This window comes from Sebastes fasciatus, chromosome 3 (genome assembly GCF_043250625.1).
Source record: "Sebastes fasciatus isolate fSebFas1 chromosome 3, fSebFas1.pri, whole genome shotgun sequence".
Lineage (NCBI taxonomy): Eukaryota > Metazoa > Chordata > Actinopteri > Perciformes > Sebastidae > Sebastes > Sebastes fasciatus.
This window is the reverse complement of record NC_133797.1, coordinates 34,312,275-34,332,545: the sequence shown is the minus strand read 5'-3', so window position 1 is coordinate 34,332,545 and position 20,271 is coordinate 34,312,275. Positions and strand designations below refer to the sequence as shown.

General features: G+C 41.4%; 1 protein-coding gene across 1 annotated transcript in view; it reads right to left on the bottom strand.

Annotated features, from left to right (window-relative positions):
• The window catches only part of LOC141764865 (alpha-1,6-mannosylglycoprotein 6-beta-N-acetylglucosaminyltransferase B-like), a 133,369-nt gene that overhangs the window by 7,257 nt on the left and 105,841 nt on the right, over positions 1–20,271 (bottom strand). The window contains exons 9-15 of the mRNA XM_074630523.1: positions 19,739–19,870; positions 10,597–10,730; positions 9,345–9,475; positions 7,638–7,643; positions 4,366–4,524; positions 4,019–4,165; positions 2,509–2,625 (exon numbers count right to left, since the gene is read on the bottom strand). Of these exons, the coding sequence (XP_074486624.1) occupies positions 2,509–2,625; positions 4,019–4,165; positions 4,366–4,524; positions 7,638–7,643; positions 9,345–9,475; positions 10,597–10,730; positions 19,739–19,870 (826 nt within the window). The remainder of the gene's footprint in view (positions 1–2,508; positions 2,626–4,018; positions 4,166–4,365; positions 4,525–7,637; positions 7,644–9,344; positions 9,476–10,596; positions 10,731–19,738; positions 19,871–20,271) is intronic.

Here is a 20,271-nt window from a genome sequence, read left to right as displayed (position 1 = left end):
CATCTTTTATTACGGCAAATACCAATTCAATCAACCACAGCATTGAATATTGAACCATAATTTGGCCAAAGATTGTGCTTCGTTCCACTGCAAACAACAGGTCAGAGGGATGGAAGGAGATAGAGTGACGGACAGAAACAGAGACAGAAAGCAGGAAAAGAGGAAGGAATGGGAATAATAAAACTAAGGATGAGAAAGAAAGAAAGAAAGAAAGAAAGATAGAAAGAAAGAAAGATAGAAAGAATAACACAATGAAAGAGATGAAGAAAGGATTTATTGGAACATGAGGACTTGTCAGCCAGCCAGAGATTGCTTTGTCCTGCATGACTGAACATGAGCCTCTGCCGCACGCACGCACGCACGCACGCACGCACGCACGCACGCACGCACGCACGCACGCACGCACGCACGCACGCACACTTAACATGTATGTGTGTATATGTCTGAGTGTGCGTCTCGAAGCCAATGGCTGTAATGTGTGGGTAAGGAGGCTCTGTGAGCTGATCTGCCTGATCGGTGCAACTGGAGTGCCTCTCCAATTGTGGTTTTGTGTTTGGATAAATGCAAGGAGAAGAATATTATCTGACTGTGTGTGTGTGTGTGTCTGTGTGTGTTTGCTGGGGCATTGTGCCTCCAGTGAAGGGTGAAGGGGTCCATCAGCTCTCCCTCAGTGGTCTGGCAGTGCAGACGGAGACAGAGCAGTCAGCCGGGGCTGCTGAACTGTAGCGTGTCTGACAACACAGAAAAGACTCACGCACGCACGCACGCACGCACGCACGCACGCACGCACGCACGCACGCACGCACGCACGCACGCACGCACGCAGATATCACTTTTCCTTTAATCTCCATGCACACTTCTTCTAATCTGCTAAAGGCACAAACTATTACAGAAAGTTTAACAGATCATGTAGACAGCTGTCTTCCTGCTGCACATGATCTCTCGGTGCCCTTCACGCAGTTGAAACTGAAGCTTTGTCGGAGCGTTACTGCGGATCTTTCTCTGAAATACAATATGGAATTAGCTAGATGGCTGAAATGGGCAAAAAATAATGCCAAAGTATCTGATAAAGTATCGTAATCTGTAAGGACAGCTACTTTTTGAAGCCAGTCTGCTGCTACCTCAGCACACAGCATTTTATATCTATTTATTTAACCTTGATTCAGTCCTCACCATCGAGTACTCGGTGCTCCTTTTAATGTAGCTTCTATTGGTGTATTGTGTTTTTATGTAAATGTGTTTTAAGCAGTTTTTGCACATGCAAACCAAAGATAAATGTCTGCCTTTTGCATGCAAAAAGTAAAAAATAAAGCATTTTTTTCCCAAAGCGACTTCATGTGATGTCATTTGGCAACAGTATTATGATTTCTTTAGTTGTAAACATCACTTTGTCAGATCTAAAAATATTTTCTAGAATACCTACTGTCACTACCTACGACAGTCAAGCTGCTGTAAACGTATCTACTATATGTTTTGTGTTTGTAATGACACAAGGCACTTTTGTTTGCAGTACTAAGCGTGGGTGCACTGACAATACTTCATCTAGACAATTAAAGCAATGTGCTGATCCACTTCTTAATCTCTCATTCAAAGTGTCAATTTCATGCACTTGAAATCTTAACTTTTGTAAACATACTTAGTTTGAGATACAGGTTTGTGCTGTCTTCAATTTTAATGAGAACAGAAAACTTTTGAGACCATGCAGACATTTAGTCGATCTTTCTGTTTCTCTGTCTGTATGTTCATCTCTCTCTCTCTCTGTTCTTCTTTTCCCATTTTTCTCCCCCTTTGTCGTGCTTTCCCGAAAGATTTAATCTCCTCGGTTGACTCCTTAATTAACCTCCCTCCCACTCTTGGCAGTTCCTGCCATCCTCATATTCTCTGTCAGCCCACATTTCCCGCGTGGAAAAGTTCAGCACTCTGCAATATCAGATTGCTTCCTACACACTGGGCAAAGTAGCCACTGTGGCAAAAGCTACTGTGCTGTTTGTCAAAGTTTAAAAAACGCTTACAGCGTCAACGAGAAGTCCAGTTTACTTTACTGTAACTTCATCACAGCCCCCCGATGGCAAAGGCAAACAAAAAACACAAACACTGAAAAACAGAACAAGGACATCTATAAATCTAACCTCACTGAGTAAAAGAATAGAGTGATTTTGTTATCACAACTCTAACTTTTTTTTATTATAGTTTATCTTCTTATTTCATGCCGAACAGATTCACATCAGGGAACTGATTGATAAGATCCCAGCTAGCCCCCAGTATTCATATTCAGATCAACAAGGATGATTTCATGAGGTATCAGTGGTGAACATCTCTTCACATTTACGATGCAGATGACTGATTTGACTGAAGGAGAAGCTGAATGGATAGAAAAGGCTTTTCAGTTTCAATTTAACGGCATCGCCTGACATGACAACTTAGCTGCCTCAGAGAGAATTGAAAGCTCCGGCATACAATGTACACGTCTCGTTTTCTATCCTTGCAGCGCGCGGTGGGTACGAGTACCTTGGTCCTCATGATTTCTCTGATGGCAGAGTCGAACTCCAGGGAGTTGTTGTAGTCCACCGTCATGACGTGAGGTCTGCCGATGTACTGCTCTGCATACGGGTGCTGGGAGGACACCTACAGAAAACACATGCAGGCCATTCAGCTCTGTGTCTCAAATAAATGTCTTAAAGGGTGATTGTTGGGAGTCAGATCATCTTAGTTATCCTTAACCATTCCTTACAGTAATGAAGATGCTGTCATTAATCATAACTACGACTGTCAATCGATTAATATATATAATCTCGATTAATTGCACATTTTTTATCTTTTCAAAATGTACCTTAAAGGGAGATTTGTCAAGTATTTAATACTCTTATCAACATGGGAGTGGGCAAATATCCTTTCTTTATGCAAATGCATGTATATATTTATTACTGGAAATCAATTAACAACACAAAACAATGAAAAATATTGACCAGAAACTCTCACAGGTACTGCATTTAGCATAAAAAATATGCTCAAATCATAACATGACAAACTGAAGCCCAACAGGCAACAACAGCTGTCAGTGTGTCAGTGTGCTGACTTGACTATGACTTGCCCCAAACTGCATGTGATTATCATAAAGTGTGCATGTCTGTAAAGGGGAGACTCGTGGGTATCCATAGAACCCATTTTCATTCACATATCTTGAGTTCAGAGGTCAAGGGACCACTTTGAAAACGGCCACACCACTTTTTCCTCGCCAAAATTTTGCGTAAGTTTGGAGCGTTATTTAGCCTTCTTGGTGACAAGCTAGCATCAGATGGTTGGTACCAATGGATTCCTTAAGTTTTTTTAGTTTCATATGATGCCAGTATCTTCACTCTAAACTTTAAAACTGAGCCTGCTACAACCCAAAAATCACAAGTTGCGTTAAAGAAATTAGTGGGGTAAAAACGAATTTGCGTTAACAAGTTATTTGGATATTTGACTGTATTAAATCTCAATGATCATTTTACAAATATAAATATTTCATGTGTCTAGTTTGATAGCAGAGCTAGCATATTAACGATTTGTAGCATTTTGAAGATTTTCTGCACTAGATCAGAAAAATGTACTGCAAGAATTTCTCCAAAGTTGTTTTCATTAATAGCAACATAGATTATGTTGTAACGGGAGAGACTTCAGAGACCAAGTCCAAAGCACACTGGTGCACACGGATATAAGGCAACAAACTTTAATAGAAGACTGACTTTTCGACACTAAGTGCACAATAACCTCCCCTAATCGGGAACTGATTCATCACAAGCTGGATAAATGGGGAGTGGGACATGAATTGTTTTGTACCAGGAACGCCATGTTCCAGCCTCTCATCAAGCTCTAACATGTGCTGTCTGCACCTCTAGCTTGTGCCAGTTCTTTTAAAAGATCTACCGATGAATAAAGTAACTTGGCAACTTGGCTGGGTGAGAAAACAGCAGTGGCCAAAATATTCTCATCAGTGATTCATAGTGGGGGAGTACTTAAGTGAACTTAATGAACTTACCTCTCTGGACGTGGGCTTGCCTCTGAAGAACTCATGATTGAGAGAGCTGTGAGGCGGGCGGAACTTGGGCTGCAGGAAGATGCAGCCATTGGCAATCGCCTCCAGAGGGGCGGGGCCTTCGTAGGGGAAACCAAAGCCAATGAAGAGCTAGAAAAACAATCAGGAATGTTATGTTGTAATAATGGTAATTAGCTTCAACATGTTTTTAGATCAGTATGTGTTGTGTGTGTACAAAAATCAGTTTCTGGATAAAAGTGAGCGTACTGTAATAGAGTCTGTATGACTCCAGCAGTGAGAATCCAGCAGATAAACTATGTATGTAGGTAATATTTTCTTCACTTTCTTGCCTTGGCCTTGCGCAGCAGTTGTTGCAGCTCATGCTGGGGCAGCAGGCCGTGGTTCTTCACGAAGGCCGGTACCTCCGGAGGTCTCTGGGTCTCATAGTACACTGTGCCGTGGACCTCCATGTACCTGTGGAGAATCTGCAGGAAACCCTCCTTGCCCTGCTGGGAGAGGAGGGGGGAAAAAGATGGGTTGGTGAGATCGAGGGTTTGGGGTGAAGAGAGGAGGCTGTGTGGAAAAAAGAGCGCGTCAGAAAATAAGAGCAGAGAGAAGGATGTGATTAAAGAATCTGTGCCCAAGTACAGTGTGCTGTGTTTGTTATGTCTCTGATCTTTGTGCAAGCTGTCTGCTGTCTGTGTGCGTAGCTGTCAGACTTTGGTGTCAGTATGTTTGGACAGTACAGTGTATCCATGTTTGTCTCAAAATCTAAGACTGCAGGCGTGCTGAATACATCTAAAAAAAACACCTTTTAGAACACAACTTGTGTCTACACTAGCGTTTTAAAGTCATTTTCATAAAGATTTCTCCAAACAAAAATGCCTAAATGCTTAATTTCCTCCCTTTTTACTTGGAAAACAACATAACTGGGTACTCTCAGCAGGTTAAATTTCGGTTCTCTCACCAGCAAACTCATCATTTGGTAGTTCTTATTGTCATTTTTCTGTTATCAGATGTGAACAAATAATAAATGATTACTAATTCCTGCGCTGTGCCTTGAGATCACGATCAAATGTCTTTTACATTCTGCAAAATGCTGTGACAACATAATCATAAAGAAAACATTAACCCAAGTGTGTGTGTATGTGGCCTACGTGTTTATTTATATATTTATCATAAACTGTATATAAAGATGGCCGACATGACAGCTCCCTAAAAGTGAAGCCAAAACATCTGGATTGCCCCCCGGTGGCTGGCTGCAGTATAGGTCATAAAGCCCGCCTCCTCCATGTTATTTGAAGGGACATGGGTGAAACTAAAAAGTCAAAGTACACGACAAATAAATTTTTCCCAAAGATGTTTTTTTTTGTTTTCATTTTAGGTAGTTCTCATCAAGCTGAATGTTCATGTGTTAATTGTTTTGATTAGTTTGGTTTTAATTAGTTATTTGATGCTATAAAAAGGGGGTGAAACACCATGACAGCTGGTCTGACTGAAGGAGTCGCGTAGCCGGAGGCTCGGGAATTGTAAGAAAGAGGAGATGTTACTTTAACTTTCCATAACCGTCACGAGTCTGTGTAATAGAACATGTGTCCATTTGGTCATAAAAGTAGAGATATTATGGTTAGTTGTTGTGTGTTTTTAGCCAAACAGCTACCGTGGTGCTAACATAGCAGCTAGGTGGCTCACGGTAACAAGATGTGGCCGTGCTCGGCTTGTGATTGGCTCGGACGGGTGTGTGGGGCGGGACCTCGTTACCGCGGCTCCAGCCTCTCGATCACTACTGCGCAGACTCTGGCTCCAAATGACTTCAAAATCTCAAGACAACAGCTCCCGTATCCGCGATATTTTGGCTTCACTTTTGCACAGTGGGAAGAAGTGGAGACGCGTCATCCATCTTTATATACAGTCTGTGGTATTTAGAAGTCCAATTGCCATCTACTCTAAGGCTGTGTGTGTGTTTGTATCGTACGGTATTCCTACCACAAAACCAGTCCTACTGATACAGACTTCAGAAAGAGATAAAGAGGAGAAACTAACAGCTGCAGGCTGTGAATGGTAAACGCGCACATGAATGAAAATGACTTCTGCCTAATCCCTGAACCCTTCTCTACTGCTGCTACTACTCGACTGTTTTCTCACCTTTTTTTTTAATTTGCAAGACACCTATTGGATACACATTGGATAGTTGCACCCCGCTCATTCTATTATCTAGTGAAAGGCTTCCCTGCACATGGGTTAAAAGTGACTGAAAAGCCTTGATATTACAAGTAATATCATCGGTTTGTGAAATCAACAGGCTATTCACTAAAAAGAAAACATAATAGTAAAAGAAAATGTCATTGAACTCTGCGCAGCGTTCAGCAGATAGGTATCTCCTTTACAAAATGATTGCGTGGGTGTGAGAGGTGCGATACAGGCATTACATGCACTTACTCACAGCTCGGCATTCATGTCTGCTTATTTCTCTACAGTGTAGAAAGTCAAGGTTGAGCATGGCGATTGGGAGAACAAAAGCCGAACCAACATCAGTTAACAACCAAAACTGAATCGTGTGAATGGAGCATAACCCTGGACCACAGTATTGACTCTGCTGTCTGATGTGGAGCAGCTTACTGTATCCCTGTACTGCGGTGTGGCCCCCCCGCAGCCCTAATTGGAGGCTGTAGCGATCGATAGCTTCCTCTGTGAGGATTTTCCCAGCCAATTAGGAGATTAGCTCAAGCGCTAAGTGCAGCAGACAACATGAATTAGCAGAAGGAGAAACACGGGTGTGGAAGAGTGCAGATTTCACAATGTGCACATGCAGCTCTCTCTCTCTCTCTCTCTCTGTGTCCAAGCGAACGCTCTCAACATGCATTGGATTAGGACTGGTAATAACTATGTTCTGCTGTGCTGGGTTTTATCCCTCACCTCATTTCTTGTAATGTAGATTTAAGGAAATTAACATGTCGAGTTCGATTTGCACAGCATATCTGAAGGGTTGCTGCGCCTCACCCTCCTTACTGTTGGTACGCCTGTCAAGCTTTCCGTTTCTCGCATGTTGCATACATTATTTACAAAGAAAAACGGTGGCAGATTGACCACACAATATTCTTGTTAATTTAGGAAACAAAGGCTCCTTGATTTCAGACAGAGGTAGACAAAATCAAGCTTCTCATTAGTAGCCGGCGAAGCACAATATGGTGAAATAATAGCTATGAATAAGGAGGGAGCCATTTGAGAAGATAAACATCATCATTAGTGCTGCATTGGCCACATTTGCGAAGCGATGTTCTCATCGAATCGTCCTGTTACAACACAAAACTTAAATCCTTCAAATGTCTGTCTGGCTTGACCAGTCCTTGTGCCTTCTGACAAGTAAGAGGATAAAAAGATAATAACTGTTATACACAAAACTCTTGAAGAGCGATGGCTGTCCCTGGGAGCGCTGCAGTGCATTTGAGTGCACTTGTGACCAATAGCTTCTCATAAAGTTTTTTTTATGGATCCAACCATGAAAATAATTGTTTGTATGCATGCATGTGTGTGACATGTTAACAGCTCAGAGTAACTTGTGCTTATGCATAAGTGTAGGCTGTGAGATGGCCATTATGTGGTGAAAGTAACAGACTCTTACCTGAAGCTAATGAGCATCCAGCCAGATTCACCACAAAAGAAAGAAAGACAAAGATAAGAAAATTAAATCAGATAACAATTTAGACAGAGAATACAACAATGGCGAAAACAAAGAAGAGAGAGGAGACAATAATTACTCATTGCTGTACATTTTCTGCCTTTTCACCAGGCTTTTGTAGATTAGGTTATTGTACTTTTACAACCCCACCATCTCCCTTCTGCAGCTCGTATCTTTACAAGCCACAACTATAAAGAAATCCAGGGAATTGTACAGAAACACAGTGGAAAGTACTGGCAGCAAACAACATCTTCATAATCATTTCAACAATGGAGACACAACTGTGCCGCTCTACGAAATGCGGATGAACAAGCAGGCAGCTTTTGAGAGGGAAATTGCCTGTAAATTAAAGCTATACAATTGTGTATATAGAGCCGCATGAAGCTGAGCTGTAATGGTGCAAACAGCGGGGGTGTGCAAAATGCTGTCATTGGATTTTTCTGTTAACACTGCAGTATATTGTGGGGGGTATTGTGTGTGTGTGTGTGTGTGTGTGTGTGTGTGTGTGTGTGAGTTGGCATGTATCAAAAGAGATTGCTGTATGAGGAATTCAGAATTAACCTGTTGTGCAAAACTCATCTTCTTTTTTTAATCTAACAGAGAAACATTTAAATATATATGTGTTTGTGAGTGGTTTTATCTGTATGCATGCAGGTGAAACACAAGAATGTGTGCATAAACGTACTATGATTATATGTGCGTACATTTTCATGGTTGTCTACATCAATGTACCCTCATACGACGAATCCTACGAATGTCCAGCAACATGTGACGCATGTGTCAATTTCCGCTCCAGTCTTTTCAATTAAACTTCCGTCTTTCCGTCTAACAATTTGGTTAGGTTTAGGCAACAAAACTATTTAGTTAGGTTTAGGATAATATTATGGTTTGGGTTACAATAACACCAGAAGAGACATAACTTAAGTACGGAAGTTACGTGACAAAAAATATTTAGTTAGGTTTAGGAAAAAATTGACTTGGTTGAGATTAAGCAAAAAAAAAAAAAAAACTACTTGGTTAAGTTCAGGCAACAAAACTACTTGGTTAGGTTTGGGAAAAGATCGACTTGGTTAGGATTAGGTAAAAAAAACTACTTAGTTAGGTTTAGTCAACAAAACTACTTGGTTAGGTTCAGGCAAAAAAACTACTTAGTTATGTTAGGCAACAAAACTACTTGGTTAGGTTTAGTCAAGAAAACTACTTGGTTAGGTTTAGGAAATTATCGTGGTTTGGTTCAAAATAACTACAGAAGTGGTGTAACTTAAGTACAGAAATTACGTGACAAATAAATCAACGTTGGCTTCTGGTTTCACACGGAGTAAGAACAATGGTCTCCTGGGCGAAAGTCTGCTGTGTTTTGACCCCCCCATCTACCCTGACCTTCTCCCTATGTGGTGTTTGTCACTCTTTATACCTCCTGGTCGACGATTATGTGGATTACAAATTAATTGATTTTGTGAGATATATGATCATTACAGTGCATTACTTCTGTAAGTATAGCTACGAACGGTTTATGAGAACAGCCCGCCTACATATATGTACAGTGTGTGTTTGTGTGTATATTTGCTGTATATATATATATACACACTTTGTGGTCCTCCAGGAAATTAATTTACTCTGTACATGGAAACAGTGGTTTGTTGTCTGTACCTTCCACATGCTGGCCTCTTTCCCGTACACTACAGCCATGTTGTTGACTTTGTTCTGCTGGATGCTCCTCTTCTCCGTCTCATTCAGCTCCTCCGAAACGAAGCCCATGAATGAGTTGTCTGGTGTGTGAGCTGAATGTATATGTGTGTGTGTGTGAGAGAGAGAGTAGTAAGGTAAGGCAGGATAGTAGTAAAGAGAGAGAGAACAATACAGAGGGAGAAAAAGAAGGTTTCATTGTTAGAGAGAGACAGTGAAGAAAGAGAAAAAGAGCACTACATCCTTGTTTGCTTCAGTTGAATGGCTCAGTCGGTGTGATTATCGGCTCCCTAAGTATTATAATAAATAGTGATTGTCATAAAGCCAGCTGGAATCGGCTATGTGAGGCTGAGATGGGTTTGGCAGTACTGAGGTGTACTGAAAGGGTACTGACTTTAACTTCACATTATCAAAACCAACTACATTCATGATTTTACAGCTTTTTACTGCATTCTCACAGTCAATGCCAATTTTTATATTTTTTTCCAGTGTTCATTCTTCTAAAATGACTAAAAGTAATAAATGATGGTTCCTGCTGCCCTCACAGTATGAAGCTGTTAATAAAGGTTGAGTCAGTTATAATAGCTTAGGACAGGCGTCTGCAGTACAGTAGCCCACATATTGACGTTATGATGATCCTGCTGTTGAGCGCCAACTACTGCTGAAAGGGCATGACATTGTTGAGTAGTGAATATGAGAAGAGAGAAGAGAGTTAAGTCGTCAATGTTGCAGTCAGGAGCAACAACAAGGGCTTTGAAAACAGCAGATCAGACATATTGTGTAGCATGGAACGGAAAAAAGAAAAGCAGACGTGATGAAGAACAGATACAGCTTGAAGCTGTGGTGTTGCTGAAAATAGCTGCATTAGACGCATTACTCCAAATTAATGTGAACATGCAGCCAGACCTGTCAAAAAAAGTGAAAACGCTGTCAAAACCAATGGCAGATCTCTGTGTGTGTGTGTGACAGTTCAGATGTTTTGAAGTTATAAAATACATAAAAGATGTTTTTTATATATATTTATATTAATGTTTTACACAAAAGATATAAGATATGATATGAAGGTTAAAAATAATTGGATTCATAATGTGATGTTTAAATCACTATTATCAATTCTGTGAAACAACCATTAGTATATTGACAGTATGTGTAGTGTATTACAGAAGATGACAAACTAATTAAATCAAGACTTTTGCTCATGAAGTTTTGTTCTTACGGAACATAGTCATGTACTGCCTGGCGTTGAGGTTCCAGTAGCCCCAGTTGGTCCGGTAGCCGTGCAGCGTTGCGTACTCCTCGTGATTGTAAGCTGGCTCCGTCCCAAATGTGTCAATCACTCGGATGTGACATCTGTAAAGACACAGCACAACCATCCTTAAAACACAATGTTCCCATTGTCTCCCAAAAAACATCATGGAAATGATTTTCTTTTATGTGTTATAATGTATAATTACAGATATGTTATACAGTGTTATCAAGCATTCAATACCTGTTTATACACCAGTTATGGATGTTTCAAGATGGAGTTATAATTGTTGACAAAATAATAAGCTAACATAAGCAATATGCAAAATAAAAAAACAATAAGAATTTAAAATGTTCTTTTATTTGCATGCAAGTACATTATAAAGTGTTATAAACCATTAATTAGTGTTTACACTGTATGCGATTGATAAATGGGGTTGGGTTAAAATAAAGTGTTGCCAATATATCAACTGTTTGTTGCTGTTTGTTTTGTGTTGACACACACTGTATGGAAACCATATAAATGAAAATGATGCTTCTTCATCATGTTTACTCATATTTACTTATTTAATGAAGGATATTTAGGCCATCACATACATAACAGTCATTTGTTTGTCTTGCGATGTCCCCTTTTAAATAAAGTTTGTTAATGTCTTGCATTAAAGGAAGAGTGTGTAGGATCTGGTGGTATCTAGTGGGGAGGTTGCAGATTACAACTTTTCCCGTGTGCCAAGCGTGCAGGATTGCTACAGTGGCTGACGTGAAAAGGTGAATGGCCCTCTAGAGCCAGTTGTACAGTAGGTCATTTGGAGCAGAGCCAGTGCGTAAAGTGTGTGTGTACATGGGATGTGAGTGGTGAAGCAAAGGAGAGAGGGGGCGGCACCGGCGACGGGAGCGAGTAACGTTATCGACTCCGGCACAAGCAGGAAAAGTTAACAGAGTTTGGTTTGTCCATTCTGGGCTACTGTTGAAACATAACGGTGCAACATGGTGGACTCCGTGAAGAGGACCCGCTCCCTATGTAGATATAAACGGCTCATTCTAAGCTAACGAAAACACAACGATTCTTATTTTCAGTTGATTATACAAAAAAGAAAACATACTTATTAATACTATATTCAATTTCTGCCAATAGGTCCCCTTAATTGTTACACACTTGTCCTTTAATTGTAATTCTTTTGAGTAATAGACAATTTTTTTAGGTGCAGCCGAGAAAATTAGAAATCTGCGTCACAACGTTATCATTTCTTTCCTGAGCTTGCAGACAAATCCGAGCTCTGCCTCACTTGCAGGATATGCATGGAGGGTCGTGCCAGGTGCTGACTGAATTACACGCTAGATTTACGTAGATTGTGAGCACAAACTGAATGCATGGCGCAGCACAAATCTGTCTTGCACTTTCAAGGTAGTAAATCTGTCCATGTGTGGTATAAATCATTCCGTTTCCAGCTTTGACAAGACGCTTAATGGCAGAAAACTACAAACAGCACAAAATGGTAGCAATATGTAGCACAACAGCACAAATAACAGTACATATGTACAGGTTTGTCAGGAGAGAAAACACAAAAACAAACAATTGAGTAAAAGCCAAAGAATAACAAAAGCAACCAGCAGTTTTGCCTGCAAGTTGCCAAGTAGAGTGTGGGAGGTTTGACATGAAAAGGACAAGAATATAAAAAAAAAAAAAATCACTTTGAGGTTTCGAGGTTGGAGTTGTGATAGGACACTGATAAGGGTTTCCAGGTGAACGCTTAGTAGCACAGCACTAAAGCACTGAGGCTGTGCATCAAGGCACACACACACACACATAGAGAAGGAGAGAGAGAAAGCTCGCTATGCCCTTGTCTGTACCAGTAAGTGTGTTCAATCTGGCCAGTCTGTTAGCTCAGGGGGATTAACAGGAGCTAAAGGTGGCAGAGTCCACTTTCTCAGCTCTTTCCTGACAGATAACTGTATGTCTGTGTGAGTGTGAAAGAGTGAAAGAGAAAGAGTGAGATAGTCCAATGACATTCTTCATTAAAAAAACTTAACCGTTTCCTGGCACACCACTGGTCCTTAGTCGTACACATAGACTGTAATCATGTTTTATGGTCAGTTGAAGCTGCTCACAGTGGAGAAGTTGGTTCCCCCGTCTGTTCAATGATAGATTTCTTACATGTATACAATGTCTTATTACATTCCTGTATTATAGCTGCACTGGAAATATCTGGATGAGATGTTGTGTTTTCTACATTCAAGGCACTTATCTCCTACAATGAGCAATGCCATCTTAACAGTGCTTAGAGTGGAGAACTCTTCTACTGATGTATTGCCTGTTTTGTGGCTCACCTTCAATGTTCACAATTTCCTAGAACAGCATTCAGCTTTGCATTCAGGCATCTGCCGCACTTAAAGACAGAGTCTGTGGGTGATTGTTTATATATTGTATTGTGTAAAGATATTCCTCTGAAGGCATTACAGTCTAGAGACAAGGTGACACCCCAATCTTGTTTGACACTTCTAAGATATTTCTGTCAATGTCTGCAGCATGCAAGAGGCCAACCAATGAATAGACGGTGATGTATCTCGGAAAGGAGCTTATAAAAATGGACTTATCTACAAGAGAGTCAAAAAATACACACGCACTTATCTGTGCAGCCTTGTTTTGAGGCATTAAAGATGAGATTCTACGGTAAAAATGTTGTGTGTCTATTTGAAAGGGTCATAGAAAGCTGACTATGAATTATTAATAATAAATGTTAGTTTGTCTCCCTTCATCCTTCTCTCCAACCTGCGCTATCACACATCGCCAGCTCTGAAACGGTGAAAATGTTTCTGCCCACAGATAAGAGGTCCCCGAAGGGAGCGGGGAAAAAAAAGAAGGAGTGGAAGAAGACGGGATAAGCGGAGGAGTAGCTGAGCTGAATATCTATCGGGAGATCAGAGTATGGGGCTAATCTGGGTTAAACGGCTGCTCAGCAAGGCTCAACAGTCCTCCGGGGTGAAGGGAATATGGCAGCGTGGTGTGTTGTCACCCACAGTTTCAGCTTTAGCTTTCGGGGAGTAGGACAAACCAAGATTTGACTGGACAACAAAAGCATTTTTTTTTTATCGTGCTTTACCTGACCCAATGAGCAGTTAGCCTTTTCAATCAATCATTTTTTTCAGATAACCGTGCCCGTCGGAGGAGCATTCGTAACACGCCCACATCAGTACGCCACACCTAACGCAGCGGAAGCGGGAGCGGGAGCTGCAGAGTTATCGGCTGATAGCGCCAGTTTACTGCTGCCAATCCAGAAATGTCTGCCTCCCTCTTTCTCCTGTTTGCTTAACTGTTGAGGGGAAAAGCAGTTGCAGCCTCGAGAGACGGCGTGATAAAGCTAAGACCATCACTTTATACTATTGCTTTTATACACACAATTTCTCTGTTATGTCTTCTTCCATGACAACCTGATGTTTTCTTGTCCAAATGTCTGTTTTTTTATTTTATTTGGTTATTGTGTAATGTAATGAAGATAAAAAAAAAACTTCTAGGAAATTTAGCAATATTCAAACAGGACCATTCTATGTGTTAACTGTGTATGTATAAGTAAGTGTCATGTAATAACATATTACTATGTAGTATTACTATATCAATACTCTAATATACTAATACATACACTGTTGAAATGAAAGTGCTCATTAATTCAAAACTATAAATAGGTTGTTAAATGGTACTCTAAGGGCATTTGGCTAGTCTAAATCAGATTGAAACTGATACTTTTGGTTTGTTTCGATTTAGTCTGGTTCCGTTTCACACTCCACAAATTAGAGCAGACCAAATGCAGGGAATCGCGGACTTTGATATATTGCTGTCAAAGTTTTTTCCCTTTGACTCGGCACTGATCTAGTGTGCGCAAGAATCCCTTCTCCTCCAGTTTATCTCTAATGAATTTACAAACTTCACTAATGTTGTGGTCTTTATTTAGCATATTCTGTATGATCTCTTTGGCCCAGATGTCAAGCAAACATCGGACATCTGCAGAAGTCCAAGTCAGTCCTCTCCTTCTAATTTTTAGCGTGTCATTTACCTGTGTCCATCTCAACAAACGTCCGCACAGCCAGCCCATAATCCCCTGCACTTTGGTTCACTTCTTGCAATTGGGTCGGATTATGTTCTCATTGCAAACGCTAGCGAGAGGTGGTCTCGGTCCGGTTGTTTTGGTCCGCACCAGAGTACGATTACTGCGTTCACAACTGCCCAAACGAACAGCACCAGGAGTTGAACCTCACCAGAGCTTGATTAATTTTGTACTTTGGACTTTGCTTTAGTTGAATTTTGTCCAGGCACCAAAAGAAATTGATGGATAACAATCGCCACAGTACTTCATCATTGACCACGCGTTTGTCGCAACATTTTAGTAACAACTGTGTGGATAATTAGCTTTAACACAGCTGTTGTACCTCAGCACATGTGGTGATCTTACTGTCTAAGTATTACAATTTGTTAAAGTAAAGGCCACATGCTCTCAAAGAGTGCTGTTAATAGGCATATGAAGAAACACTAGAAATAAAGAAACAATAAAAAAAACTACAGGCAGTTTTACATTTATCACATTATGCAGTGTACCTTTATCTGAGTGACTCATTTCTTTCAAAGTGCAGTGATGTGTACAATATTCCCTCTACCATCTATCATTTATCCTCCATTACTTTAGCAGATGCTGCGGCTTACTCACTATGCTACACCCATTAGTCTTAGACTTAGTGAGGTAGAACTACTTGAGCACACTGAATACGAACTGGAGGTGTTTTTTTAGATGTTTTCATTTCAATTGAAAGCAGGGTCACCGTTGGTTGGGGAAAACCCTGAATGATACAGGTGCTCAGAGCTGGAGAGAAGCCCAAGCACATGCCAGGGATTATAGATATTAATTATGCCAGAGGAGATGTAAAAGTGTTGTCAAGAGACCTAAAGGTTGGCGCCTCTTATAGACTACAGTAGATGTTCTTTTACAGTATGTGTTGAGTAAATGTCCAGAACCTTGGACTTATAAAACTAAATATTTTTAAATAATAATATATTTAAAATCAGAAAGACGGCCATTAAGCTGATAAAAATGATTTCTTTTGGTAATGTCTCAAAAAAAATGTAGGTACATATTCAGTACAATCTGTAACACCAAACCTCAACTAAAAGCCGGATCATTCTTTAAAATTGTAATAAACATGTTTCCCTTTCTTCCCATGTAATCATGCACAAAAAAACACATGGTTGATGCTTGATGTTATCATTATTATTATTATTATTATTATTATTTCTTTATTATTATTATTATTATTATTATTATTATAATAACTATGATGACTATACTTTTATCCTTGTTTGTTTAGTTTTATGTATGTATTATGTTCTGTTCTGTATGTCACCCTGCTTTTCTTTGTCTGTTTGTGTGTGTATTCTATCTTTGTTTCTATCACTGTTCTATAAAGAAAAGAAACATTTGGATTTTTGGTGAGGCAACAGAAAACTATTGTTGCGTGGGGAAGCAAACAGGACCCCAAGACATCAGTAACTGTGTTGTGGAGAAGTATTCTTAATGAGTTGAACGAGATGCAAACTTCACCATAATCAAAACAACCAGCTACCTCAATGAAAACTGCTCTTTTGCTAAAAGTTGTTGATGTGTCCCCAAAGAGTCAGCAGGCGCCAGGGATGCACAGATACAGCTAGCTCGTCTTGTGTCTTAGTACAGAGTTTTTTTTTGTTTATCTTTTTCAGGCCTTCCCTCGGATATCTTCTCCGATCCGCCTCTATCAGAGCAGTAAATTCAGCATGCAGAGGAAATCAATATGCTTGTCCTATTATCAGATGAGTGGGTGTGATTTAAGACCAAAGACAAAATCTGCTATCGGCTTTCACCATCTTTGCATGCATTCATACACCCTCGCATGCACGCACACACAAACACAACAGCACACCGGACGGGACGGCATGGTGTTGTCCAGACATAATAAATGAATGTGGATGTCGGTGGGAACATAAAACAAAAGTAATTAAAGGGAGCTGAAGGGCCCCAAAGCTCAGAGCACTTGATTAATGATGCCTTTCAGCACACAGGGCTCAACTAGACTGGTCTAACCTGACGAGGCGAGAGAGAGAGCGAGAGAGGGAAAAAGAGAGAGGCAAATGGGTATGCCATTGACCTGTCCTAAACCTTTGGAGAGTGTGGAATTGTTGGGTTAAAATAAACGGATGAAGAGTTTAGGAATGCTGAAAGGTAAATACCAGAGAGGGGACAAAAAAAGGTGTATTTTTCTTGCTTTACATCTGACTGTAAATTTAAGTGAATTTTTCAAAGCTTTTTTTTTCAGCCGGAGGGAGGAGAGTACCAGGTTTGGTGACATCAGAAATGCGTCTCCACTCTTTGCAGATGATGTGGTTCTGTTTGCTGGATCAGACCGTGACCTTCAGCACGCACTGGGGCGGTTTGCAGCTGAGTGTGAAGCGGTCTGGATGAGAGTCAATGCCTCCAAGTCTGAGGCCATGGTTCTCTGCCAGAAAACAAGGGATTGCACCCTCCAGGTTGGGAGTGAGTCACTGCCCCAAGTGTGAGAGTTTGAGTATCTTGGGGTCTTGTTCACAAGTGAGGTTAAAATGGAGCGGGAGATGGACAGGCGTCAGCAGTGATACGGGCGTTGTATCGGACCATTGTGGTGAAGAGGGAGCTGAGCAGGGAAGGTAAAGTTCTCGATTTACCAGTCCATCTACGTTCCAACTTTCACCTAAAGTCATGAGTTTTGGGTAGTGACCGAAAAAATTAGATCGCAAATACAAGCGGCCGAAATAAGTTTCCTTCCTAGGCTGGCTGGGCTCAGCCTTAGAGAGAGGGTGAGGAGCTCAGACATCTGGAGGGAGCTCGGAGTAGAGCCACTGATTTGGTCATCTGATCAGGATGTCTCCTGGACGCCTCCCTTTAGAGGTTTTCCGGGCACGTCCAACTGGTAAGAGGCCCCGGGGTAGACCCAGAACACGCTGGAGAGATTATATATCTTGTCTGGCCTGGGAATGCCTCGGGGTCCTTCAGGAAGAGCTGGAAAACATTGCTGGGTAGAAGGACGTCTGGAATACCCTGCTAAGCCTGCTGCCCCAACGACCCGGCCCCGGTATAAGCGGAAGATAATGGATGAATGGATGGATTCTTCTTCATATATTTCAAATCAGTTAAGCACATCCTCTCGTGAAAGTGAGGATAGATGTTCCTCGTTCCCTCCGTATTGCTGCAACATTCAGATAATTCCCTCCCCGCGAGTTTCTGCGCGAACAAAAGAGCGTCTCTTACAAACACTATAAGTCACATTCTGTTAGGGAAAGCAGAAATCAAGACTCGACGTGATAATGATGAAGCGGGAGGACTGCTGACCTCAGCAAGCAATTAGATGCAGACTGCTGGCTGACTGGCATCTTGTCTGGGGGGGATTGTGGGATTGTGTGTGTGTGTGTGTCTCTGTGAGAGACAAATCATGAGAAAGAAAGAGACAGCGAAACAGGTTGTGTGCTGGGAAAATAGCTCCCAAGCCCACCTGTAATGCATTTCTCGCTCTCATAATTGGATTTTAAAAATACATGGAGCGGCCCTTTATATGTCTAGAGTCTAGAGTCAACCTGACACCACATTTTGTGTCAGAACGGGGCGGCATGTCTGTGAATTTGATTGGATAGAAATGTAAACAGGCTTACAAAATGACTTTGTGTTATCAAGTTTATGTACATATTCTCTGAACCAGTCAAGCGCTACCGGTACTGGAGAGCTACTGGTAGCTCGCAAGCTACTGGTTGGAGACCCCTGCTCTGGACACCTTCCACTCCTCTGTTTTTTTGTGGCATCTCTCTTTCTCTGTTCTGTCTTTTCTGCCCTCTCTCCACACACTTTCACTGTTTTATCTCTTCCTTTCTCTCTCACTCACACATGCCCTCTCCCCTTTTGCCTTTCATGGTTGCTTCTTTTTATGCTGGGAACAAGAACAAGGAAAGCAAAATGTCAATTGCTTCCGCCGCATACAGTGAAGTAGACAGAGATGCCAATTTATTGGACCAGGAAAGATGTGAGTGGGACAGAGGGGGGTGGCTGCACGCTGGTTTTAAGGGGCTGGAGAGGACAAGGCTCAAGCTGGACTTTCAATCTTACGTGTTTCTGAGGGAACAACATGGAAGACCTCTGAAGATAATATGAGCTTGTATTGCTGTGCTCTGCAGGGTTAGGCAGGGGTTGGGCAGCTGATGTTTTTTTATTTCCTAAACACACTGTGGCACTTTAAATTCTTGTTTTGGGTATTACTTTACTGTTTTGTTGTCTCGGTCTCACGACTGTCATGGCCTAGTTTCCAAGTTGTTCCATCTTTGTAGCAATGCCAAAAGCCATTAAGCACACTTTTGTAACAGCACAAAAAAAAACCATCACGGCCTGTTTCTTTTTAACGTCTCACTAATCTTTCTTCTTTCTCACGAGGCAGGTGTCTCCTGTTTTTTTCCTGTCTTCCTGCCTCTTCTTCTTTCTGTGTTTAATCGCCACCCTGCTGCTGACAGTGAGCCTCTGAGTGCATTAAAACAACAGCAATAATAAGCTGCGGAAGCGGGGTTTGATTGGAAATCGGTCCACCACACAAGAACTGATGTATCCCAGTGTGCATGCATGTTGAGTTGTCAATTTCTCATATGCCTCCAATCTTGTATTACTTGTGATATTTGTATTATTCTTGCTGTGAAGAGTAATGGTGCATGACAGGTGGTGCAGTGCCAGTTTGTGTTGTTGTTGTTCCATTACATCCCAACATGCAAAATCGTTGTGCATTTTGAGGTCTTTAACTGGATGGAGATGGATGGTTGGAAGGAGACAGCGTACGTATATGTGTGTGTGTGTGTGTGTGCAGGAGTCTGTTGGGCTGATAGAAAGAGTGTGTGAATTTAACAAGCTGAATGAGTAACAGTCAGACATCTGGACAGGGACGTGTGCACCTTATTACCGGCAATAATTAATCCATAAACATCCAGTAAATCTACCTGCCTGCCTGGTAAATTGCTGACACCTACAGACACACAAACAGTGAGTATAAACTTAAATTCACACACACAAATGCAATGCACACCCACTAACTTGTGTTTCTTGAGCGAGAGCCCCATGTGCTGCTTCATCTGCTGCATGCCGTGGTAGTCGGTGTAAATGAGGTCAAAGGGCAGCGGGCCAGTCAGTGGGCAACTGCCTCTGCCTGGGGGCACACCGAGGAACCTGCAACACACACACACACACACACACACAAATAAAACACAGAGTTTAGACAAGAAGAGAAATACGACCGACAAGAGAAGAGAGAAGACTCCAAAAATAGTGCGAGCACACGGACTGCACTTCAGAGCATCCGAGCATTCATTATTGACTTGGACAAAAACATTTCTGTTTTGTTTCAGAAAGGAACGGTAAAGAGAAGGTGAACGGCGGTGCTTGCTGGGAATCAAATGCTTTCATCGACATATGAAATGGGGTAGCTGAGGGGTTTCAGCTTTGTTATTAAAAAAAAGGTTTGAACTTCTGTATTTATTGATTCCTCCTTTTCTGGGTTATTTATATGCGCTATACACCATAGACTGTATACAAGAAGTGGACGTAGTCACCGTGACATCACCCATTAG